General features: G+C 41.4%; 1 protein-coding gene across 3 annotated transcripts in view; it reads left to right on the top strand.

The window, feature by feature from the left end:
• The window catches only part of LOC119023243 (voltage-gated potassium channel subunit beta-2-like), a 49,896-nt gene that overhangs the window by 21,746 nt on the left and 795 nt on the right, over positions 1–27,355 (top strand). Inside the window, exons 6-15 of one of the 3 annotated variants that reach the window (XM_037105031.1) lie at positions 1,156–1,235; positions 15,383–15,427; positions 19,279–19,323; positions 20,620–20,663; positions 20,757–20,843; positions 21,584–21,669; positions 22,346–22,466; positions 22,895–22,989; positions 23,559–23,679; positions 26,375–26,496. In XM_037105031.1, coding sequence (XP_036960926.1) covers positions 1,156–1,235; positions 15,383–15,427; positions 19,279–19,323; positions 20,620–20,663; positions 20,757–20,843; positions 21,584–21,669; positions 22,346–22,466; positions 22,895–22,989; positions 23,559–23,679; positions 26,375–26,493 — 843 coding nt within the window. In that variant the 3' untranslated portion in view covers positions 26,494–26,496. Of the gene's footprint in view, positions 1–1,155; positions 1,236–13,442; positions 13,487–15,382; positions 15,428–19,278; positions 19,324–20,619; positions 20,664–20,756; positions 20,844–21,583; positions 21,670–22,345; positions 22,467–22,894; positions 22,990–23,558; positions 23,680–26,374; positions 26,497–27,355 lie in introns of all 3 variants that reach the window. The other 2 variants (XM_037105030.1, XM_037105029.1) reach the window with 2 other exon arrangements.

The following is a 27,355-nucleotide window of genomic DNA, read 5'->3' as shown; positions in this document are numbered from 1 at the left end:
CAGAAGACATCATTCCCTTTAAGCTTTAATGTGGTGCAAAACTGCCAACTGACTTACTTCACAAAGGTGACGATAGATCTCTGAGAAGCAGTGAGGTCCAAAAATACAAAAAAAATGTAATACAAATATTGAACAAATAATATGGCTTGTTGTGTAGTGAACTGGACTGACAGAACAAACTGCAGGGCCAGACAATGGTGTTCGTGAGCAGAGCAGGAGCTTCTGGAGAAATAAACACTGTTAGTTGAGGACAGCAAGGCTTTAAAATTTGGGGTTAAAAAGTGGATTTATGGTCACTTGTGGATTTATCTGGTGAATGCTAACTTGGTCAGAGACAAAACAATATAAATGTATTTCCTCACATTTAAATGGTTTTATTATGTGGCTAATGGTTAATAACCATAGATATCTAAGTCACAAAAACTCCTTTGTTCAGTGATCAGTATCTGAAGACACTGCTTCCAAGAATCAACAAGCGATCTGAGAAATTCTGGTCAGGGCACTCTTAATTTTGATCCTCTAATATCATTAGCTGAAACACAAATAATGTGATAATTTTGCATAAATATCATTATGCAACAGAGGCAGCTGCCGTGATCATAATTCATGCCTGTAATTAATATGTCCCCATTGCTATCAATCAGCATAGCAATTGCTGAACAAATAAGAGATTTTGGTGGCATTTCAGAGATCAGGAAGGAGTCTAAAAAGTAGAGACCATAAATGTTGTATCTGTCACAGATTTCTTAGTATTACAGCCTATACTTATATTTAGACTTATATCTCATTCAAACCTCATGGTCTTCTGAGGAAAAATCAGGGATCGTCAAAATCATAGACTCCATCTTCTGGGGACCTTGTATATCTCTGATAAAGTGGTGCAGATATTGAAATCCATCTAACAGATGTTTAGATCTGAAGTGGTGGAACTTCTAGGCAACTAACTGACTCTGCCAACCTACAGTAACGCCACTGCCATAGCCTAAAAAATGTATTTTAAATGTGCTATATAATTACAAATTCTTGATATAACTGTTTGACTTTTGAGGAACCTTGTCAGAAGAAAGGGCCTTCAGAGATCAGATAAGAGATAAAATACCACAATTGGCACACTTTTTTGGCTCATCTTTATCATCTCAAATGTTGCTGTTGAAGGTGGCAGAGGAGCTGATGACTTTGGCCTACGAGAATGGAATCAATCTGTTTGACACAGCAGAAGTGTACAATTCCGGGAAGTAAGTATTTTAAATAAGTTGTCAAATACTGGGAAATCTGGAGACATCCAAGAAATCAAGAAATTTCCTCTTTCACATTTATGGGTATATAGTCCAGTTTGATAGACAGTTTCTCATTTCAATGGTTGAGTTGTTTGAAAAATGAATCGATAGTGTCATGTAACAGATGAGTCAATCGGGCAGCCGTTATTTAGTCAGTTGTACTTGTAATGTCATATACACAGACTCACAACAACAACAATAATAATAATAATAATAATAATAATAATAATAATAATAGATGTTATTTAAAAAGCAAAAAAAATACAGTTAGACAACAAAGGCAAATACAGAACATGTAAGACTAAACATACATTAAGCAGCAATGCAGTAATAAAACCTATGATAAACAACAAAACTTCAACAAAGAAACATCAGTCCAGTTAAGATCAAATACACAGGGCCATATTTAAACAATATATGGTGCATGGCGTAAAGCACAAGATGCAAGTGCGTTTGGTGAATGTCCAAGATGATTTTGCAAATAATCCGGGTGCAGACCAATGTGCACCAAGCAAAGACACTGTATTCACACTGAGTTAGTCTTGGGTGTGTTTTGGCACATTGCTCTTTAAACAGTGGTTCTTGTCTTCGTTGAGGGGATGGTATGTGATCCTTAGCTGCTGGACCCTCTGCCCCCTCTGTTTCACAACCCATCAACAACTCTGACTGGATATGAGAAAATACACTGATGTTTAACTGAGGAGAAGGTGGAGGAGCGCTGAAGTGTCCCTCTGTGTATAATAGTAATGCATGGATCTTAGTCCTTGGATATGGCAGGATGGGTCAGAACTGATGTCCTTTGGATTTATTGTGGGTGGGGTGCAGGTTGCTGAAAGACGATTGATGAGGAAAATATTGAGGACATTACCTGCAGTGGTCCTTCAGCAGCAGAAACAATATGTATATCTTTCTTAACGTGCACAGTTGCACACAGAACAGCAAATAAACTTCACTAAATATTTAAAACTAAAAACTTGCCAACAGGATCTGATACTACTTCATGTTAATAAATGTTCTGTCTTTTCCTGTTGACTTAAAAGTAAAACTCATATTTGAGTCACATTTAAGATGCCGCACACAGAGACTTAATTGAACTGAACTGAAAGCCTTTATTGTCATTATACACAGTACAGTGAGATTTAAAAAGCAGCTCCGTAAAAGTGCACACATAATTAGCACAATATAAAAGACTAAACAATAGATACAATACACACAATAAATACAATACAATACAATAAATACATTAGTGCAAGTTTGAGTTGAGTATGGTGACAGCTTTGGGGAAGAAGCTGTCTCTGAGACTGTTTGTTCTGGTCCGTATGGACCTGAAGCGCCTGCCAGAGGGCAACAGGTTAAAGAGGTGGAAGCCGGGGTGGGTGGTGTCCTTTAAGATGTTTCTGGCCCTGCTGAGGCAATGGGAATTATGGCAGATGGCAGTCGATGATTTTTTTGTGCGATATTTGCCACCCTCTGTATTCTCTTCCTGTCTGCCTCTGTGCAGCTGGAGTGCCACACTGTCACAGCATAGGTCAGCAGGCTCTCGATGGTGGAACGGTATAAGGTCACCAGTAGCTGAGTGTTTAGTTGCTCCTTCCTGAACACCCTCAGGAAGTGTAGCCACTGCTGGGCCTTCTTGACCAGCACTGTGGTGTTGACCAGGAGAGATCTGCAGAGATGTGGATGCCGAGGAACTCGCTCTACACATTCACCGTTGATGTACAGGGGGGCAGGGGCAGCTCTGCTTTGCCTGAAGACCAGGATGAGTTCCTTGGTCTTTGTGATGTTTAGTGCCAAGTTGTTTGATGCACACCACTCACCAAGTTTCAGGACCTCATCTCTGTCGGCCGCCTTGTTTCAGCAAATTTGACAATGATGTTCTCTGGGTGGGCGGGACTGCAGTTGGATGTGTAGAGGGAGTAGAGTAGTGGGCTCAGCACACAGCCCTGGGGAGAGCCAGTGCTGAGAGTGTGGGAGGAGGAGAGGTGAGGACCCAGTTTCGCCTGCTGGGGTCAGTTGACCAAAAAGTCATTTATCCAGGAGCAGGTGGTTAGTGGGAGCCCCAGGTTGGTTAACTTGGGAATCAGAATGTCCGCCATTATTGTGTTAAAGACTGAGCTGAAGTCTATGAAGAGCATCCTGACGTAGCTCCCCTATTGCACCAGATGACTCAGCGCTGAGTGGAGAGCGATGGCTATGGCATCTTCTGTGGATATGTTAGTCCGGTATGCAAACTTGTGTGGGTCCAAGGTGGGGGGGAGACAGGCTTTGATGTGTCTCAAAACCAGTTTCTCAAAGCACTTGGTAATGACTGGGGTGAGGCTGGTGGGGGTTGTAGTAGTCGTCAGAGTGATGTGGCTGAGTGCCGTGTCTGAGACTCAAAGTGGGCAAAGAAGCTGTTCAGCTCCTCTGCTAACCCAACATCTGAGTTCCTGGGTGTCACAGCTCAGCCTTTGTAGTTGGTGATGGTCTGTATGCCCTGCCACACCTGCCTGGGTTTGTTGAGGTGTTCCTCTACCCTCCTCTTGTATTCTGCTTTGGCAGTCCTAATGCCTCTCCTCAGGTCAGCGCGAGCGGCGCTGTACAATGCTCTGTCACCTGACCTGAAGGCTGAGTCACGGGCCCGGAGGAGCACGTGGACCTGGCTCGTCATCCAGGGTTTCTGATTGGGGAACACCTGGATGCACTTTTCCACAGTGACATTTCCAATACAGTACTTGATGTAAGACAGTACTGTGTCTGTGAACGTTGCTGGGTCTTAATGGTAGAAGGCATCCCACTGTGTGTGTTTGAAGCAGTCCTGCAGTCGGGGGAGGGCATCCTCGGGCCAGGTGGTGATGGTCCTCTTTGTGGGCTTTTTTTGTCGACTGAGGGGGGTGTATGCTGGGTTGAGGAGCAGGGAGAGGTGGTCTGACCGGTGCCACCTGCTTATTGCATCTCGCGCAAGCGCAGAACATACACGCTACTGTGGAGCTGGCAGCACGTTGAAGCGATGTGTTTCAATGCAACTTTTCTGCCGAACGGGTCAGACAAGAGGCAACAGAGTGGTTTGATAAAGGCAGTCGGCTGTTGGTTTGAGTCTGGGCAGTGTGTGGGGGCCTTTACAGGTGATCAAACCTTTTGCACCAATAATACCCCTATATAAATGCCCTTTCTGAAGGAGCACTTGTGGCCGGGATACAGATATTTCTGGGCCAGTCTTGCCACCCTTGGATAATTAGCTTGGTACAGCTGCCACCAGTCCAGTGGGTCAGTCTCTCCATTAACCTGCATTGTCAGGTAACTTTTTAGCTCCACTTCGATGGCCTCTCTGTCAGCAAGAGCGGCTGTGCCATCAGAGGCCTTTTTGAAAAAGCTTCCCAGACCCCATTTCACCCTCTTGGATTGCATCTCAGCAGCTACTTCAGCTATTTCAACGCCATCAGCTGCAGCTTCTGTGCTTGTGTGTGGCTCTGTGACCATTGTAGCTTGCACCTCCATCAGTGACTGAATTTCTGCTACTTTTCCGCTCTGGTCTTGATGAACTCCTGGTGGTCATCAGCTATATATGTATCTTTAAACCATGTGAAACTCCTGTAACCCAAGAGAGGGGGCTAATCTAAAGAAAGTCTATGGAACCAATCCTGGCCCAAACATTCTTGGCATCAGTCCTTAATGTAACCTCTTCATGAAGGTTCTGAGTACACAGGGGCTTCGATGAATAGGCCGCAACAGCCAGTGTGGGTCATACATGCCATTTATTTTATTAGAACTAAAACTCTAAGAACACAGGCAAGAAGAGACAAGAGGACAGACAGTCATACTATGGCTGGGACATCAACCACTCACTGCTAGGACACTGGGAGTATACTATTCAAAAAGAAATATAAAGCCAAAACACTTAAAATAAAACACCACATTACTACAATGTGCAACCACAAACCATATCACCATCTAAAGTGAACTCCCAGCATCAGCCACACCGATGAATGGAGGACCTCACCAGCCACAGCACTAGAGACAAAAGGAAACAGAATGTTAAAACTCTAAAACAATTCCAATCCTATATATATACATACACACAGTATAATGCAATTATTGTAATTATCATTACTTTTGATAACATTTTTTAAAACATTTGATTTGAACATGCTGACAGTGCAAGATTGCGATACTGCAGAGAGAGAGAGAGAGAGAGAGAGAGAGAGAGAGAGAGAGAGAGAGAGAGAGAGCATAATCTGATATCTTTCATCTGGAAAAAGGCAGTTATCTGATTATGAGAAATCTGATAAACAAACTTAGATGTTTGCCTGATAATTAGTTTATTCATTGCATGTGTACATGTTAATTTGATTTCAATCATTTTGTTTTAAATCTAGACATGTGCAGGTGGACTCAGCCAGTGCTAAGAAAGTCAGTGTAATCAGTGACTTCGGAAATATGTGCGCTGTTAAAATCAGAGACAAACAAACTGAATTCTTCACCCAGAGAAGAGGTGTATGCCAGGGCTGCAATTTAAGTCCAACTCTATTTAATGTGTATATAAATGAACTTGCTGTTGAGTTGGATCAATGTGCTGATCCTGGCCTCTCCCTCATAGATAGAGAGGTGACGTCTCTGTTTTATGCTGATGACCGTGTTCTTCTATCTCTTACTGAACAAGGACTACAGCAACAGCTGGACATAGTAGAAAGGTACTGTCAGAACTGGGCCCTGGCAGTAAATATGAAGAAAACTAATATGGAGGACAGGGATGTAAACAAACCGGTATGTAGCAGCTTGCACAAACACACTGTTTTTACCACTTTTTAAAATTAATTTTGAGTCATACATGCTACAGTGCTGTGTTGTATGGTGTCTGCTGATGTTGGATAACTTTTGGGGTGAGATTTGAAGCATGTTAAGATGCTTAAAACGGTGTAAAGTTCTGACCCCATGCTGTTAGCTATTAATGCTAACTCTCCGTTCAAGGAGCCCTGTAAGGGTTGCATCAAAAGTGTTCACATCTTTGGTACTGGCATACAACTTTGGCATCCATGTTCCTGTAAAGTATTTACAGCTTGGCAGGACTTATTGTGAACCAATAGCTCTGATCGTGGCTTTAAAGCCACGTCCCTCTACCGTTTGAAAAGGGACCATATCCTTACACAAGTATTACGGCTCTGGTAATTTCATTCCATCACAGGCTCTTCCTTCTATAAGGAGTACCTTTTGAAAATGACTGCTGGATGGAGGTCTGGACCAGGTTTTTTCTGTCCTGCATTCTTCGGCCTGGATCTTGGGGTTGGCTGCAATGTCTGTTAATGCTGGTATTCAGTGACATATTTTGTTTTAAGGTGGTAGAACAGATTAGTCATAACTGTTGCCTCACACACTCTACAGAGTATAGTTTACTGTTGCTCATCAGGCGGCGTAAATCAGAACCATGTCCAAATAATGGATGTTGCACCAGTCTTTTTCACCAGGTCCTCCGTTTCACTTTGGCCATGAATACTCAAGATGACGATGATACATTGCAGCCAGTTGTAGCTCATGGCACTAAATTTCATGGGTAGATTGCATCACCATCATGCCTTATTGCCAATTTTGTAATGTTTATATTGTTTTTATCACCCATTACTACTCTGGATCTTTTAGAGGGTTTGACAAAGGTACAGTTTGAGTAGCCACAGGTTTTAAGCGCTTCCCACGGTCTCAGCCCAATGGTTTAGGGTTCTAAAGACCTCTAGCATTTTAACCAGTGTGTGATCAGAGTCGAACAGCAAGTATTGATCTGTGTGTGTAGATTTTCTATCTTATCAATGTGTACTGCACAGTCCAAGAAGGGCAGACTGTCTCCTCTGACATCTTCCTGTGTGATACACCAAATCCCTTTGAAAAAAAACACTCATACTGACCTATTTGAATGGTACCAATACCAACAGTATATGTATGCCTTCTCGTAAAAGTGTCATCTAACACAATAGCCTAAACTTATTATTATTTAGACCAACATTAGCTAGCTTGCTCATAAGGGGTACCTGTGTGTGTGCTGACACATCACTGAGGGTAACTGTGTTGCTGCTAAGCTATACTAGGAGGGAGCTGACAAGTACAATAAACCCAAACATATCTAATTTAGGGAGCTGTGCCATCTTCTCCTCCTCTTTTAACGTCTGTCTTTTCTTGCGACCACTTTTGTTTTCGAATGGTATGACTGCTCTTTTTGCTTTTTGGTCTTGACAGACTTGGTGCAGAGTCTTGTCAACTTCACATGACAAGACTCAAGATTGGGCAACAACATACACACATTATCTAGCAATCATTGCTGCATCTGATCTGTATATGGCACGAATACCAAGGAGAATAAGAAAATATTCATTCAATTCAACAATTTTTAATAGTTTATTCATAGTTTTATTGTAGCCTATATGTTAAATTAGCCTATAATTTATACATTACTTGCTACTGACTTTTTTCAATAACATTACACCATGTTACACCAAGTGTAGCACACTTGAACACAGAAAGGCACTTCCAGGTGTGCATGAGTTGAAAATGAATCCCTTTACTGTGCTTTCACTGGAAATGCAGAAAGTCAGGCATACCAGCACTACGTGGCTACATTGCATGCGGGCTAATAATGTTGATTGAGCAACATGTGCTATAAACATTCACATTTCCTCTAACATAAACAGAAAATTTATGCTTTTAATATGATTCACAAAACATACTGTTAGATCCAGAGTTTGCCCCTGTCCAGGAGGCACTGGACCAGCCTTCCGTTATGAAGGGTTAGAATCCCTAAACCTAAACTGGTAGTGAGGAGAAATACCTAGCTTGTAACTGTCTGAGTCCGAATGTCTACCCTGCTTCCTCTGGTTTGGCACCTGACATGAATGGCCCTTGAATCAGATACGGCCACCAGCCATGCCTGTTAATGGCAACTCTCCTCTAAATAATCTGTGCACTTGGTATGGTGCTAGGCTGGATTTTAAGGGCTTTTGGTAAACGCTAATGGACTGTTTCAATTTGGTAGGCTAGAGTAACCTTTAAGAAATTATGCACACTTAACATCTAACTTTTACTTTCATCAAAGAGACATAAAATCAATGTCCACAACTTTAACTTTAACTATATTATGTTGGTTTTATTACATAGACTTTAGTAAGGGCAAAGCATACAGCTCAATACTTAATTCACTTACCATCAATCATTATCAAAAATCATTATCGATAAAATCACAATCCTTTAAAGGTCCCATATTATAATGTTTTTCATCAGTTTCACACAGGTGCTGATTTGACCAAGCAAACACGAACCACGGCTGGCTTGACCGCAGTATATTTAGTGACCAGAGATTTTTTTCCCCCAATCCTTTATTAGAAACGTAATTAGCGACCAGAGGTACCAGACTATACATTGAGCATGCGCAAAGCATGGCCACACAGCAAAAATGTACTGTTGGAAATGGTATGGCAAAAACGGAATCGTTCAATCATTTCATATTGGTTTCCTTGTTTGTTTTATCTTTTGTTTTGGGTTGAAAATAAGAAAATAATCACCAGTTTTCAATGTGTGGTGCATAGAGACAAACAGAAAAACGAAATATTGACCTGTTTTTTTTGTTTTTTGTTTGTCAGCTTAAATAGAATAATTGGATGGTCAGATGATACATGGACCAAGCCATCTCTCCACCTGCATCCAACTGCCTGTCAGCGCATCTGACCGCTGATTGGTCAGATGCAGCACACTGTCTATCATTGCGACAATGCGTGCGGTGTCAGATTACTGGTCTCTTTTTTTCTCTCTCCTGCCCTGAGCTGACTTGGTGCTCTTCGTGCACCTCACAGCAGCAATGCGCATCCTTTGCGCATTTGCAGAGAATGCATTCCCTTGGGCAAAATGGGGCCCCCCATGGATAGTGGAGCCCTACGCACGTGTTGTGCGTTTAAGGAGGGGCGGTGCTGAGCAGGCTGTTTCTGTGCATGCATCTTTAAAAGCTAATGAGCACTGTCTGTCAACACCTGCCTTGCCTGCTACACGCCCTTCTCAGGGAGAGGATGTCGCTTGCGCTAGCATGCGCTAATGTTTTACAGTGGATGAGATGAGATGAGAGATGCTGTCGTTCAACCATACCAGTTATACCCAGAATCAGACCCAGAAGGAAAGGCTGCTGAAGAAGTACAGACTCTGCGGCTGCAGATGGACATTTCAGAATGGTTAGTGTGTCTGAATAATGTTAGTAATGTTCTGTGTTATTACAGTTACAGTTACTTATTACAGTTACTACCATGAAGCTAATGGCTAACAGCTAGCTCCAACACAGTCTCCAAACCCGTGAATACTGTTCGCATCGTCTCGGCCTCCGGTCTGCACGTTTCCAGACTTTTTACTGTGACAACCAAGCTCCCTCATGATATAATTAACATTAAACTTGCTTCAAACGCCTTTGCATAGCCCACTGAAGCGGCGCTAACTAGTTTGCCAATTTCCAGCTGACTTCACAATACTCGTAGGCAACTGGGGGGACTGATCTTTTTACAAGGGTCAGTGTCGAAGCAAAGCCAACTGTGTACTGACCCTCATTGGTGAATCAGTCTGATGTGGTTAGCACACACATATAAGCTAACACGAACCGCAGCCGCCACATTGCCATTAAAAGTGAAATGCAACCACTGTCTTATCTGTTTTTTCTGTAGCTGAGACTGAATATAGGCACTGATGTTGACTTTTACAACCAACAACCGAGTAATTTGTGTGTCTAACTCTGAGAAATGACATTGCAAAACACTGCTAGCTTACTGCTGGACACACCGAACTTCACCTCGTGGATGGACGCCCCCCTCTTAGATATCTCCTATCACTGCACAGAGTAGGCCTGCCTATGTAAAGGCTCCTTTCCTTAGGTAATGAAAGGGGCTGAATCTGAACAGCCTGTAGGAGAGCCATTTTACCAGTGGATGGGCTGCAGAGACCATGCAGGAATCGTTTGCTTTCCTGATTCTGGCAGTGCCGGCCCTGAGTAATTTGCTGCCCTAGGCAAGATCTTAGCCAGCACCCCCTTGCATCGCAGGCAATTTCACAATCAATTTTCATATACTCATACAGAAACTGCATGTATTCAAGTTTTTATTTCTTTTAAGTCAAAAATATAACACCAAATAAAAACTGAAGAAAAAAACAAGTGATAAAAATACAATAAGGAATTGTGCAAACATTATCTCTCTATTGTCACTCAACCTCCAACCTAGCCCAGAACATATGATAAAGGGTAGCCAGATCCTGACAGTATCGGGAGCAAGTCGGATCAACATCTGGATATATCCTGGCAAGCCTACTCCTAGATAGATGAAGCCTGTGGAGCACCTTAAACTGAATCAAACCATGTCTGATACAAATCAAACTTGAATGTATTCTCTTAATTGTGCGTTGCCAGGAGACGTCCAACACTTCAAATTCTAGTTACTCCTCCCACCCTGACGTAATTTGTCTAAGTGACAGTGAGGCAATCATCTGGGTATCCTCATATAATAATAATATAAATGTTCCGAACAAAGACATGCACCTGCAGATATCTGAAATAGTGCGAACTGGGGATGTTATATCATTTACCAGCTGCAAAATGACATGAACACACCATCCTTAAAAAAGTCCTTCACCCATTGCAGACCATTTCTGAACCATAACATAATGCTGTATCCTTGAGTGAGGGTGGAAAGAGTGCGTTGGCCAAGATTGTGAGATAGGGCATGGCCTGTCTATGTTTGAAGTGGGTCCTGAATTGGGACCATATTCGAAGTGAGCCACTCACAATAAGATTACTTGTGAGGTGCTGCTTACTGAGTGGCAATGGCGCACATACTAAAGAAGGTAGGGACACCGGATGAGTGGAATGTCATTCCATTTCAACCCATACAGGTCCACCCCCCTCATAAGACACAGAGACCCAGTATATTACTTCAAAAATATTATCTGCCTGGTAAAATTGTAACAAATTTGGTAATGATAAGCCTCCAGCCTCTTTCTGTTTCTCAAGATGTGCCCTCCTTATTCATGGGATGGTCTTACTCCAGTTTAAGGTGGATATAGATTTATCTAGCTCTAACATAGGCATAATTATCATCTTGACAGAATTAACCCTGCCCGCAAGCAACATAGGCAGACCAACGGATAAGGTCCTGTTTGGCCCTCTTTAGGGCTGGTTTAAAGTTATGCTTGAATAAATTGCTGTATTTACTGGTTACTGATAGACCAAGATAGGTAAAAGTGTCACGAGTTTCTTTCTTCTTAGTTGATATGCCTCAACAGACATCTGTCGAGCCTGGTCGTTAATAGGGAAGAGCAAACTATTAGTACAGTTGATTCTAATTTCTAATGCCTTAGGAATAGAGGTGCAAGGATCAGACAGATAGCGTACCAGGTCATCTGCATATAGAGATTTTCTGAGTTTCAGCCCCCCTAATGACACCCATGCGCTCCTTGGCACTCCTAAGTGCAACTGCTAGTGGTTCAATGGCGGTGTCAAACAAAACTGGGCTCAATGGACAGCCCTGTCTTGTCCCCCTACATACAGGAAAATAGTTGGAGATTATTTTATTAGTACGGACAGAGGCCTGCGGTGTAGCATACAGGATCCTTATCCATGAACAAAAACAGACATGCTATGTCTGTTTGCAGCTTTGATAAATGAGAAAACACCTTACTACACACCATACTACTGGATGGTTAAGCCCTTTGGTGTTCCAGTTTGTGAATTTGATGTTTACCCACCCCAAACCATTAACATTAGGGGTCGCCATATTTTTGGTATCTGAAATGACCTAACAGCAGCCTGCCTAGAAACAGCCTGATCATAAAGCCTTTTCACAAGTGACAGATCTCTGTTTAGACATTGTGCAGTTAAAATTGATAATAAAAAATATGAAAACAACAGAAAATACAAAAACACAGAATGAAACATATCATTCACAAAACCCCATTGTTGGCCTCTCCCCAAACAAAAGGCTATATACTCCCCCAGTCTTACACTATCACACTACATAACAAAGCTTACCTCCGAGTCTCACTAAAACTATATGAATGACAGAATAACATGTCACAGCTGATCTTAACTGTAATCAAATACAGTATACACTCAATACATTTCCAATCTAGCATCTTATTTATATCCCACTTCATGAAAGTAACCTTAACAAACATAGATAGAGTCTCTGACCAGTCATGCATTGTAAGGGCCCTAACAGTTCAAAACCAAAATTAAATATAAGAATTTCTACTGGTACATACTGGACACAATGGAAACACCACCGAAATTTAATGTTGTTCTAAACGGTCCAGTTGTGCTAACGAGGCTTTGTGGATAAAAATGAACAGTGAAGAGGTTTAACAAAGTGTACATTTTAAATCAACCAGTTATGTGTTATCAAGGCCAAATCTGCCCAAAACAAGACATTTGTTATAAATTTGTGTTTTTGATGATGGTCTTTTGCTGGTGATTGGATATATTAAAATCCCCTTTGCTTAAACAAAGTCCTTATCAGGATGGCAGTCCGGATACCGTCAAACATACCTCTGTATGCAGGATGTGGGAAAGCATGTCACTCCACGCTGTCACATCTTCTGGTTGCACACTTAAGGTCTTTCATTATGAAATCCTTTGCCTGTTTGGGGTCTTGAAAGCTTGTGTGCTCGCCATCCCTCACAGCTCCTTAATAGGCCCAACACTTTGTTGAACTCTGCCTGCTGCTTGGCTACCGCCTGTGTGTAGTCTGGTTGGATGCGGATCTTATCACTGTCCCCCGTAGTCAGTTGTTTCATCTGGCCAGCTTTCCTTAGTATTCCCTTCTTCTCCTAATAATAATGACATCTGATGATGAAGGCTCTCAGCGGGTCACTGTTACCCAGTCTCACACGCAGCGTACAGTGTGCCCGGTTCAGTCCCCAATTTGCTGATTGCTAGGAGGATGGCCTTGTGTCCGGGTCCCTGGTTGGGTGCAGGTACAGCATCAGGTGTAGCGTTAGCCTCTGGGCTAGCCTTGGAGCTAACCCTTGTGTTAGGCACTTTTCAGGGTTTTTTGGACATTTTCAGCGAGTTTTCCAAGCCTTATTGTCACTTGTCACTTGTGGAAGTCTATTCACAGCTGTAGGCAACACATTTTGTGGAGCTGGAGCTTGACTTGATGATGCATTGTTCATTCTTTCACTCAGCCTCCTAACTTCATCCTGAAGAGCTTGACTATTGAGTTGGAGCTGTGAGTATTTTCCTGCTAAGCTCATTTCTGGATCTGTTTTGTGGTTGATTTGTGCTGTGTTTTCTGTACTTTCCTGACTATCTGTGTTTCCAGGATTTTCTATTATTTGATCAACAAATTTCAGCATTCTCCTGAGACAACACAGTGAAACATCCAACATCATTAATTGCATTCTCCATGGATTCTGTTATTTGTCTGATTAACGCTCGTCTTGTCATCACATCTCCATTTGGAATTTTAGCTTCAAGACACACCTCTTTGAGCTGGTCCAGTTGCAACAGCCACAGTCTCTGTGACACAATCTCTGCCAAATCTTCCAGATACATTGTGTATGTTGCAGCTGTGCCCCCGACATCAAGTGGGGCAAACCTCGTCCGTGTGTGTCACACTGAACACAACGTTAATCATCCCAGACAAGCCCCCAATATTTATAGCACACTTGAACACACAAAGGCACATCCAGACGTACATGAGTTGAAAATGAATCCCTTTACTGTTCTTTCAGTGGAAATATAGATGGCATGCAGGCTAATAACGTTAATTGAGCAACATGGGCTATAAACATTCACATTTCCTCAGACATTAACAGAAAATGTATGCTTTTAATATGATGGACAAAACATACACGCTCATAATATTCTGCTCACTCACTGCCAATATTTTAGTGCGCTAGAGGTGGGGGTGCTTTCCTCATTACCGAAGTACTCAGTTAAGCACTGTTTAAATACATTGAATTTGATATAACTCTTGTATTTACACTACCAACAGTCTGTTACTCTTGCACAATTATTGTACATTTGTGTCGCTAAATGTATGCATCTTTCCATCACTTCTGCTCATCTGGGAATACAGAAAGACAGTCACATCAGCACAACGTGGCTACATGCATGGCATGCAGAATAATGACGTTGACTGAGCAACATACATGCCCACCTGAGTCACACACAAAGGACTCCTGCTGCCCAAAGTGCCTGGGTGAGCACTACTTATTATAACCACCAATTCACCTACTAAAATATTATTGTTGTTATTGCAAATGACCATATGTCAGTGTATGAATGGACAAAATAAAAACAAAATAATGAATAAATCAGGATGGGGGGGTGTACACTGTCCATTAATATGCCCAGCATTACTGGGGGTCCCACACGAGGATGGATGTGCACATGTGAGGGTGTATATAAAAAATGGTATTACAGATAAGAAGGTGATGTTGGGATTCAGTGACTGAAAGTACTGTTTTGAAGCATCCTCGTCACATGCTCACTCGGAGCCCACGCTCCGTTGAGTGGGGCATGCTCCTGTAAAGGGCCCAATCACAGCTGCACCATCAGCACCAGCTTTGAGAGTCCAGGCCCCTATGCTGCTTAATTTTCCGCCATGGGCTAGTTCCCTGTCCTCCCTCATTATATCTTATAGGATTATAATAAAAAAGAGATTTCAAAGCAATAAGCAACCGCAATATCCTTATCAACCTCGATAACGTTACCCTGAAATATGTCAATAAGGCAAGTAAGGCTAGCTGTTCACACTCACTAATCCTCAAACGTTAGAGAATTTGACTTTTCAAAAAAAGATTTTTCTACATCCGTTAGATATGAATATTGTAAATTAAAGCAATTACTAAAAGCTAAAAACTGCGGTTCTGTCTGTCTGTCTAAAGCATTCAAATTCACCACCAAGAACTACACTGTAGCCTATGTAATGTACCTTTAAAGCATTTTAAATTGAAGTTGATGCAACTCTCACTACCATCCAACACTTGTTTTACCTTACTATCTGGTTCCATGTAACTTTGTATGACTTGTGAAATGCATTACATTTTTATTTAAAAAAAAATGTTTGATTTGTATTTATTAAAGAAAAACAAAAAGACTCTCTCTTTCTTTCCCTCAGGGCTGAAACTGTGATGGGAAATATCATAAAGAAGAGGGGATGGAGGTAGAGTTTTTTGTGTTTGTGATTGTGTTTCCTCTTGTTTTTGCAGAATTGTTTGAAAATAATATATTATTAGAAGGTTCTTATTTGTTTTTTCTTTGTTTACTAAAATCGTGTTCCTAGCTCAATGCCCTATGGGAGCACTGCATACAGTGACTTGCAAAAGTATTCACCCCCCTTGAACTTTTCCACATTTTGACACGTTTTAACCACAAATGTAAATGTATTTTATTGGGATTTTATGTGATAGACCAATACAAAGTGGTGCATAATTGTGCAGTGGAAGGAAAATGATCCATGGTTTTGCAAAAGTATTCATTCCCCTTTGCTCTGATACCCTTAAACAAAATCCAGTGCAACCAGTTGCCTTCAGAAGTCACCTAATTAGTAAATAGGGTCCACCTATGTGTAATCTAATCTCAGTGTAAATACATCTGTTCTGTGAAGGCCTCAGAGGATTGCTAGAGGACATTGGTTAACAAACAGCATCATGAATCCCAAGGAACATACCAGACAGGTCAGAGATACAGTTGTGGAGAAGTTTAAAGCATGGTTAGGATATGAAAAAAACATCCCAAGCTTTGAACGTCTCACAGAGCACTGTTCAGTTCACCTGAAAATGGAAAGAGTCAGTGCGTTTACATGCACAGCTCACACAGTCACAGTCGGATTACAGACATAGTTCGACTATGCCACTCAATAAGACTACTGCAATTATCCGAGTATACATGCCGGTGAGAAAATCGGATTATTGGGCCAGAGCATGTCATACCCCGGTACACTAGGTGGCGCTGTACCCATTTCAACTCGCCGCAGCCGCCGTCCATCTATTTCCAGCTCACGGCCCCTGGGAAAAATCTTGCGCCTGCGCAGAACACAAAACCCGATCCGATCCGCTGGAATGTATACATGCAGGAGTAATGCGACTATCTATCGAATAATCTGGGTGCTGCTTGACTATGAGAAATCCGATCTGGTCTGATTTTAGTCAGACTAAGGTGTATACATGCATCTTAAAGATCCGATCACAGTCGGCCTAACCCAGTAATTCGGTTTTCTTAGTGTCGTGTAAACGCACTGACTATGGCACAACTGCAAATGTACCAAGACATGGCCGTCCACCTAAACTGACTGGCTGGGCAATGAGAGCATTGATCAGAGAAGTAGCCAAGAGGCCCATGATAACTCTAGAGAAGCTGCAGAGATCCACAGCACTCCAAAAATTGGGCCTTTATGGAAGAGTGGCAAGAGGAGAGCCATTGTTGAAACAAAGTCATGCAGTTTGCCATAAGCTATGTGGGGGCGCAACAAAAATGTGGAGGAAGGGGCTCTCGTCAGATGTGACCAAAATTGGCGTTTTTGGCCTAAATGCAAAATGTTAAGTGTGGCAGAAAACTAACACTGCACATAACCCTGAACACACCATCCCCACCAGAAAACATGATGGTGGCAGCATCATGCTATGGGGATGCTTTTCTTCAGCAGGGACAGGGAAGCTGGTCTGAGTTGATGGGCAGATGGATGGAGCCAAATACAGGACAATCTTGGAAGAAAACCTGTTAGAATCTGCAAAAGACTTGAGACTGGGGTGGACGTTCACTTTCCAGCAGGACAACGAGCCTATACATACAGCCAGAGCTACAATGGAATGGTTTAGATAAAAGCATATTCATATGGTAGAATGGCCCAGTCAGACTAAGCTTGAGCTATTTTGCAAGGAAGAATGGTCAAATATTTGAGTCTCTATGTGTGTATCGCTGGTAGAGATTTACCCCAAAAGACTTGCAGCTGTCATTGCAGCAAAAGTTGGTTCTACAATGTATAGACTCAGGGGGGTAAATACTATTGCACACCACTCTTTTCTTTTTTTATTTGTAAAAAAAAAAATTAAAGACCATGAATCATTTTCCTTCCACTTCCATTATGCACCACTTTGTGTTGGTCTATCACATAAAATACCAATAAAATAGATTTACATTGGTGGTTGAAATGTGACAAAATGTGGAAAAGTTCAAGGGGGGTGCAAGCCAATGTATATGGTGACACGTATTCCCCCATTTGTCTTTTTTATATATATTCTAGTGGATAGTATACTCAAAGTTGTTAAAAACATAGTTTCATTGCTGATAAAATAGCAGTAATAAAAACTATGATTTCTGTTTTCCCCCTGTTTAGAGACATATCAGGCTTTGACACACTGTGCTTCCTGTAGAAAAGCAACACTTCCGTATAAGAACAGAAAAAAAGAGGAAGGAAGACAAACAGAAATCCCCCAGTGTTCTATACAGAGGCCATCTGTGGAAATAGTTAAAATACAGAAGATACAGAAATGCTTCAATTATAGATTTTTGAACATTTTGTTATGTTAAAGCTAGGGTCTACAATCCCGGAGAGCTAGCAAGCGAGCTAGCAAGATTTAAAAGTGGCACCTCCTCTAAGTTCCTCCCCTTCCCGTCAGTGCTCCGTCCAAAGCCACGCCCCCACAAACTTGAATGCGCATCTGGCAGTGGGACTCAGCAGGGAGGAGATGCCGAAGCACGACGCAGCAATGCAGCTGAATTTAGCATGGAGCACACAGGAAGTAAAGCACCGAAATAACAAACAACATCCGGTTATTTTTCAAAATAAAACACTCCGTGTTGACACCAGCACCCGTCGTGAGGCCAGCTGTTTACCATACTGCACCGTGGCGAACTCAAACCGCAACCGGTGGGGACTGCCGGCGGAGCAAAACTGGATCGGAGCTGCAAGGCAGCAGACCCATATCCAGTGGAAACTGGACCAACTCATTAGACATTCTCATGGCTAAAAACAACACACAAAGAACCTAACATTAGCATTTGGCTAATACGAGCTACAAACGTAGCCAAGTTGGCAAACCTTACATATTTCATGAAGATAACAAATCCCCCCAAAACAAAACAAATCATTACCTGTCCAACAGAAATAGAGCAACCACTGCATCACTTTTCAGGCCCTTCACATGCCCCAGTTGTCTGGGGCATGTGAAGGGTCTCTACCACTCAAATGCCACACCTATATTGACTCGGGTCTGACTTCTTTCTTTATCCAGAGCCTATTTCGTGGCAGCCTTTTCCATCTCAGGCTTTCTTTTCCTTGCCTTTTTAGCGGGATGAGCTGTTACATGTAACGCTGGCTGCATTTTCTCTGCCATTGTAACCAAATGAACTTCTTCTCCTGCAACTCCGTATTTCTGCAGAGGAGTGTGCTGAATATTTCCAGCATCAGTGAAATATAATGTGTGCACGCGCGGAGGAGGGGGGGGACAGAGGGGGGCGCAGGCAGAACGAGGCATGAAGGCATCTGACCAATCCGTGCTATTCGGACCAAAAAGCAGGGATTGGTCAGCTTCTTCTCAGTCCTGCAGCTGCCACAGAGGTCTGATTATTTTCGTTCCTTTTTCTGAATACATAATGTATTGACTACTCTCAGGATAGCAGGACCATTACACCCAGTGTAACAAAATGTGTTTCTGAACATTACAGACCCTAGCTTTAATTTGAAAGAGTTAGAGCAGAACTGTTTTTTTCACCTAACTAGTAATGTTAAATAGGAACACTTTAACAGTTTACCTTGGACTGACAGGAAAGAGTTGTATCTGTGCCACAGCATTACAGCTGCCAAGTGAAATACTCACATAGCATTGTTAGCAGTCCTGTTTGTTGTTGTTGTTGTTGTTGTTGAGACAATGAAGCCAGCCTCCCACTGCACTCTCACAGATTTCTATTTCCATGACAGTGGATGTATGTGTTGTTTTTAGGAATTCATTCTGGACTTCATTTTCAGAAACCACCACAGTCTAATGTCTATGTTATTTGTGTTCTCAAATGCAGACGTTCCAGTTTAGTCATCACCACCAAAATCTTCTGGGGTGGAAAGTATGCATATGTTAAATTTTTCTCTCTCTCTCTTTTTGTCAGTCTGTTATTGCAAAGCATGCGCTACATCTACTCATCTATGATCTGTAATACAAGCTTTGCTTTTTGCAGACTGTCCTCTGGTTCATACTAGGCATGGAAAGTACCCCTAATGTGCTTCTAATGTCAGTCAGTGATCAGCCAATTGTCTGTTCCAAAGTGTATCTGTCTTTGATAAATCAAGTCATTCTAATCAATCTTTAGCTAAGGTTTTCAGTTTTCAGTGAACACGCAATTCAGCAAATAACATGTTGAGGAAAACTATACAGCATGTAACCACACAGTTAATACAGTTTGTTCACAAGCCAGTGCTCGCGCAGCATTATACTGGAGGGAATATTCAGTCTACCACATGATAAACAGTTTAAAGAACTGTCCTGAGGGGCTGAATTGTGACAGTCCACTTGCAAGTCAAATCTGACTCTCATCACCATCTCAGGATCCATTAAAATGAAACTATGAATGAAAACTGAATGAGACTATTTGAATAAATAAATGTTGCAAATCATCTTTAGGATGTCTTGTACCTTCTGGACAAATCTCATTCAGTTAGTGAGGCTTACATACAACCAATCACAAAAATTATGACATTCAGGTCTGAGGGCCAAACTTTATAAATTCAAAGTATTTGGAGGACAGCTATAGGATTAGAAAGGTCCCATGAATTTATTTTGAGTTTTTACATGAAATGTCTTTAGAAACTCCATGACATGAAGTAGGAATAATTATGAATTCTGGGTGAATTCGCATGGAATGACCTGCATGCATTTACTTTGGTTTTGAAAAAACAAAAACAACCTTTTGTTAACAGATGTTTTGTGTTGGACAGAAACACAGAGTAGTTTAAAAAGGAATGCTTTATATTTTCATCCTACCTCCCAACTCTGACACATTTAAGCTCAGTAGAAAAACAGTGATTGGTTAACAATTGCTCTCAAAATTGCAACATCTTATCCACTCTGCCAAGTCATCTTCTGTCTGTAGGGCCATCAGTAGCAAGTGCTAGATTTTTCTTGTGGTCCTAGAACATCCAGAATGAATCTTATTATTTTGTCAGTATGAAACAGTGGCTCGTCAACAGGTAACCACATCCACATTAAACCATCTACCTTCCCAGGAACTGACAGAAAATAGCATATTTATGAAGAGAAACTTAGACACACTGTAGTATTTATGTGTATTAAATATTGCAAAGAGCAACATCAAATGGAATTTTACACACTGGAGTTCTGAAATGAAACATGTTTGTTTTTTCAGAGCAGAAATGGAAAGAGGATTATCTAGAAAACATATAATCGAAGGTAAGATTTGAAAAGGAGCACAACCAAGTTGTGTCACAATCACATGCTTGTATGCTATAGTACAATAAATATCTAACTATCTTTATGAAACAGGTCTAAGGGCTTCGCTAGAGAGACTTCAGCTGGAGTACATAGACGTGGTTTTCGCCAATCGACCCGATCCAAACACACCGATAGAAGGTGGGTGTGCTTATCCTGCAACAGATCACCGTGACAGTGTTTATATGAGGACATTAGCTGAGCTTTGACCTGCAACCTGTGCAGGTTAAAATGTAAGGTGTATATTTATAAATAAGACATGAACACCTGTTTCAATTTACAAATACACCATGAAATATGCTATGATTTATTACATCATATAATTTAGATATTATTGCAGCCAATCAAACAGGCTTCATCTCATTTCGCTCTGCCACAGCCATCCCAGCTGAAAGACTGACAGCTCTGTCTTCAGCAGTCCAGGTGCGGTGCGTGATGCATCACACCAATGTGCAGTGCAGCAGGCTCTGAATTACCAGCAGCACATCGAGTACATGAACCAGAACTGCCTAGAAATATTATTTACATGAAGCTGAGATAAATCGGCACGTAGGCCCTGCGTAGTAGTTGTGATGCATAAAAACTAGTTGTGATGTATAAATACTTGTACCAGGGAATTCATGAAATGAAAGTGTCAGACTGTCGGTCTGTGAACGAAACATTTCAGAAAACACTTCCCGAGGATTAAAGGGTCTTTGTCAGCTGCTTTGTGTTCATAAAACTTGAATATCTCCATGACTTCACATTGTGGTGGCATGAGGGAGAAATTTGGCATATGATAATTCATTGAAAAGTTGGCCAATGGCCACGTGAGAGGGATACCTCAACCAAGTCTCTCGTGCCCAGGCCAAGCTTAATAATAATTTGGTCTGTTTTGGCAGAGACGGTGAGGGCAATGACCTATGTCATCAACCAGGGGATGGCCATGTATTGGGGGACATCACGATGGACCTCCATGGAGATCATGGTAAGTGCACAAACAAGTCTCAAAGTAGCCAGTAAATGCATTGATGGATCGATCTGGTTCTTTGTTACGAATATTCGTCACTTCTTCAGTAGCTGCCAGGCCATAATTAATTCAGGAGATAATGACTTCTGTCTCACACAATACAACCGCTTCTCACTTCAACTAGTTTAAGATGCTGCAGCAGGACTACTCTAACTCTCAGTTTTAAATCACATTTCTGCTCAGCCCCTTATCATATTACTGACTGACTGTACTCTTATGAGCCTGAAAGCAGCCTGAGATCGTTCGGCGGGGGTCTGTTTGTAATTCATTTGGGGTCAGAGCTCCATGTTTCTGGACGAGCTGCTGAGAGAGATCAGTAATGATGGCTCTGTTTCGTCTGTTGAATAGCTTTCTTCTGAATTGGTCATTCGACTGTTCTTTTGATTTATTTGTTTTTGCTGTGATTTACTAATTCATTTATTATTACTATTATTGTTCTACTGCCAGGTCCTTTTTATAACTGTTTTTTTTATAACTCTTCTTTTTTCCTTTTTCTTGTTTTCATGCCTTTGTAAAGCACTGTTTGAAAACTGTTGTTTAAATAAAGACTTTTCTTTGAATGGGTCAAAAACTGTAGACAAGTTACTTGAATGGTGCACAACTGTTCAGTAATCATTCCCTGTGTTTGCTGTAGGAGGCGTACTCGGTGGCGCGACAGTTCAACCAGATCCCACCCATCTGTGAACAGGCAGAGTACCACATGTTCCAGAGGGAGAAGGTTGAAGTGCAACTCCCAGACCTCTTCCACAAAATAGGCGAGCAGCTGCCATAGTCTCGATAGACAAAATAAAAAAGAACCCAGTCTTTTCGTTAGTATTATGTATTGTGTGTATGAAATTGAATTTGTGAGCTGCCATTGAAATTCAAAATTTTAGTTTGAACAACCAAGAAATTAATTTTATCAGCAGAATTTACAGAGCCAGGACACACAATATGTTGACATTATATTAAAGAAGTATATGTATCTACTGAACTAGCTAATGTAAATTAGCTACAGCCAAGGATTGCTAACAAAGAGTAGCAATTGTTGGTTACTTGGGTGATATGCTGCGTTTTCTGGATATATTTTGCAATTATGATAATTTGGCTTAAGGCATGGGATTCTTTTTTTAAAGTTTCACTTATAATTTCTTTAAATCTAGATGCTAACCCTGTATTATGTCATTTTGCCCACTACCTCCAGGCATTGGAGCTATGACATGGTCTCCACTGGCCTGTGGGATCATCTCAGGGAAGTATACAAAAGGGATCCCCCCTTATTCACGAGCCTCGCTCAAGGTAACAGTTCTCCGCATGTTCTTCTATTGTGTGACATCCCTGTGAATATTTAGCCTGTGGCTTTAACATCGGATTAATCCTCGTCTTTACCCACTGCCTTTGTTTGACCTTTCTCAAATTCTAATAGCAATCAGAAGTAAACTCATTAGCAAGCAAACAAAAACATTTTTACACAGAAGAGATATGGTTGACACAAATAAATTACAAGTAAGTTCTCACTTCAGTGCCCATTGCATTTAGGCACGCCAATAGTTTCGTTGATGACTTGAGGTTTGAGGTGCTTGAGGTGAACATGGTGCTCACAATCTGAATCACAATTTGGAATAGCAAATTGGTTTGGACTGATTTTGAGCTTTACACTTTGATATTGATGAAGGCAGGAGTCATTTAAAGTCACTGTATTCCTCAACCAAGACCTGTTCACAGGTAACAGTGTGATAAAGACCAGCCTCACTGGAGAAAGAAATAAGTACTGGGCAGGACATCCTTTGTTGCAATCTGGATTGGAAACACCACTAGTATCTGTGGTGTCTTAAACCCTGAGCTCTGTCATGTGTTGTTTGCAACAGGGCTATCAGTGGATGAAAGACAAGATCCTGAGTGAGGAGGGGCACCGTCAGCAGGTGAAGCTGAAAGAGCTGCAGGCTGTTGCAGAGCGACTAGGCTGCACTCTGCCCCAACTGGCTATTGGTAAAAACAAACTGTCTTTACCTCCGTCATATCCTTCATTGTAGTTGTCCATGTTTTCTTTCACAATAACTTGATTAAACTTCATCACACAATACAGAAGACTTTATCCATGGTTTGACTAATTCTTATTTATCATAATGACATCTTTTATTTTCTCTGTACTGTAGTAACCTTTTACTAGAGGAGCTTTGTAGATATCCTCCATGTCATAACTTTCATAGCTTTGTGGATCACCTAAAGTATGACGGCTTCAGATAGGACAGTAATGACAATGGACAAGGAATTTGCTGATTTTATTGTTCATCAGCTCACAGAAAGTATGCCAATAAATAGGTATGTCACGATCTTGATTGTAAGTCGGATAATGATCGAAGCACCATCACAAACTCGAAAACTCTGAAATTAAAGGTGGAATTGAGGATTTAGCCACACTCCCAGTATTGCGTCCAGCAGGCGTGCCAAGAAGGGAAAAAAAAACCACAGCATATTGTAGTGAATTCACGTTGGATCCTGCATTGCAGGGAAGGAGCAGGTTTTCCCATCCATTTCAATGAGGGTAGTCTAGTTTGGCTGTGGTTGTGCCTGGCCAAAAAGTTGTGACAGAGTCAAATTTTGGAGAAACGCCCAACGTCACGTTGTGGTGGCCATTCACATAAGTTGGCAGTCAAACTACGAGTGAAGCCACAGTGGAGTGTAAGAAATGTGTTGTATGTATTCACTCAGTTTGGCTTAGTGCAGCAGTTTAAAACACATCTGTGGATGCTGACAGCCACTGTTGGACCGGCATTTTTAACCTACTGTGGCAGAGGCATGACTGGAGATCATAAACAGAGTAGAACAGGTCAGTTGCAGGGCACGTGATTTAGTATGAATAAATACTACAGAGGGAACACAACAGATATCTCTCTGTGTAACGTTAAGTTTAACTTTCACGTCAGTCCAATCTGGTGTACGAGTTTAAAACATAGTAATGACTGTAATGACATTACTGTTATTTTTAATCTGTCGATGAGGACAAACAATTCGTCGTTCAGCAAACTTATCAGCGGGGGTTCCCAAAACGTCACACAGACTGACCTTTGGGTGACACTCCCACACCACATACACATGTCACCAGACATTGGATGTTTTGTTGGGAATGTGAATGACGACTGTTGTGAAGAGTGCACCCCACAGTTACAACCAAGAGTCACTAGATGGCAGTTTCCCTCTATGGCTTCTCTTCTTTTGTTTACAGTAAATTTCTAATTGACTGGTGACAAGTGAAACAATTATCATTTATTATGAATAAGGCCTTAGTGTGGTAAACTAGGTACGAATAATGGACATTATTAGATTCATTCATGACCCTATGTAGACGATGTTTTGAAATAAGAATTCAAAAATGTAATTATTATCATGGCATAAAACCAATGATCCTAGACTACTGCATATAGACTACTGGTCTGCTAAAAGAAAAAAAAAACAAAAAAGATTGAAACAAATCAAATCATGACCTTCAAACAGAAATGTTAACTGAATCAAGCATTACTCATTAAGTGGCAGTGTCTTTTTGCAAATTAAGATGCGAAAAAGACAACGCCACCTGTGAGTGTCTCTGTGGGTTAGGCCTCCCTGATAACTCTACATCATACACCTTTATTTTGGTGAATCCGGATCATAGCGTATAGAGAAAATGAAGTGGACATTTAGCTACAGAGTTCCCTGATGGACAGGCATGTTCAGTGTTGATTAGTTAGTTAGCCATGCAGCTTTTGGTCAAACCAGTTGACTCTGCTTGGATTCGGAGCACTGGGGGAGTGTTGGTGTTAGCAGCAGGTAGATAAATAAATTAAAGGGATATTCTGGCGGAAATTTAATCCATGGTCTAACACACCGTGACACCGAGTAAGACCCCCCCCCCCCCCGAGAGATCAAGTTTTCCGACCACTAGCTTATGTAGATTTAGCAACCTCAGAAAAGACTTGTGGTAACAATACACTGCAGTCTATGCCTCCTCCAATAAACCACCATCAAAAAGCCACTCATAGCCTCAAACAATGCTCAAAACAGGACCAAACTTCAGCAAAGGTACAATAGGGTCCCAGCACATAGTTCGAGGCGTCAAACATCTGCTAGCGTTGCCGGATTTCACCACTCTCCTCCAGCAGTTTGCTCATTATAGGGAAGCCCTGAATTTGCACTTCAAAAAATGCTGATTAAATGTAATTAAATCAACACATAGAAAATGGGATATGGCATCCCCAACAGATTCTGACTGACATCTGTACAAATCCCAGGTCTGTGGGAACACTGTAATTTAGGTGCCAACTACAAACAGAAGTCAGAGTCAGTTAGTTAGGCTTTATTTGTCCAGGCTCCATTTTATTTCTTTTATCAGAATTTGTCATGCTTGAGACAGCTGACTGAGGAGCAGTCATGAGTATGGGGGACTGATACTGCCAAAATAAAAAATAAAGAGCCTAAACAATGGCTCAAAAAGAAAAGTAATATGCTGTTAGTTAGTTAACTCAGTAACTGTCACTTAAGTTAACTCTTTCTGGACCTGAAACGTTTCCCTCATCTCAGGCTTAACAAACTCAGAGTTTACAGAGTTTAAACCTGCTTTGTGAAGTTAAGCCCAGATGAGTTCATTCAACAACTGCTGCTGAGCGACTGCATTTAGCTTTTCTTCCTGTGCTACAAATTCCCACAGCGTGGTGCCTGAGGAATGAAGGGGTGAACTCTGTTCTGCTGGGAGCTTCCACAACAGACCAGCTGATGGAGAATATCAGAGCAATACAGGTCAGAAGACATACAGGTGGACAACATTAAACGGTACCAGACAGTCTCGATTAGTCAGTGTTTGGAATGCTTCAGGGCTCATATCCACATGAAGTTTTTTCCCTGAGTGTCAGTGTCTTTTTTCCAGTGTTTGTGAATGAGGATCGCATGCTGCCTAGAGAAAAAGTGTTGCTCCTAGAATGCTTTGTCAGAATGTTCTGCCTTTTTTCACATGTCCATTTCGAGTGCTTCAAGTTGAAAATCTCTTTTCACTTTGAGAAAGGCATGGGTGACATCACCTTTGCTCCTTTTCGCTTTCCTGGAAACAGCAAGGATATTCACTGTATTTTTGTTTCCTACGGCTCATATCATGCATCTACATCCTCCTTGCTCTCCACTGATCTGTGACAGTGTGGATGTTAACACTATCAAGCTTGTCATCCATTAAACCTTATGAGGCGAAGCGCATCCTAAAAAAGAAATAAGGTCAAATAGCAAATGAACAGCTGGTAAAGCAAAAAGCAACAGGGACAAATACAAATAATTATTCAATCCATTATTGCCTTCTAGTTGTGGTCTGTTTTCAAATTGACTTTTTTAGATACAGATCAAAGTCACATGGACCTACAGCCTCTTTTGTGAGGCATGTTCAGTGCTGGAGACTCAACTTGGAAGTTAAAGACTTGTGACTAGACTTGTCTTGAGACATGATAACATGTACAGTTTGTCTGTGTACATCTTATGTTTCAGTTCAGATCCTTCTTATAATTGTAAATATGTTGATTTTTAAAAAAAGGTCTATCCACAGTTGGTTTTGCACTTGGGTCCTGTACATACAGTACTGTGTCAGGCATGCCCAAACATGCAACAAATTCAAACTGACACTGATGACAAGCAGATGGATTGTTTCTCT

This window comes from Acanthopagrus latus, chromosome 7, assembly GCF_904848185.1.
Source record: "Acanthopagrus latus isolate v.2019 chromosome 7, fAcaLat1.1, whole genome shotgun sequence".
In the NCBI taxonomy this organism is placed as follows: Eukaryota; Metazoa; Chordata; class Actinopteri; order Spariformes; family Sparidae; genus Acanthopagrus; species Acanthopagrus latus.
The sequence above is the reverse complement of the archived record's forward strand: the minus strand, read 5'-3'. Positions and strand labels throughout refer to the sequence as shown.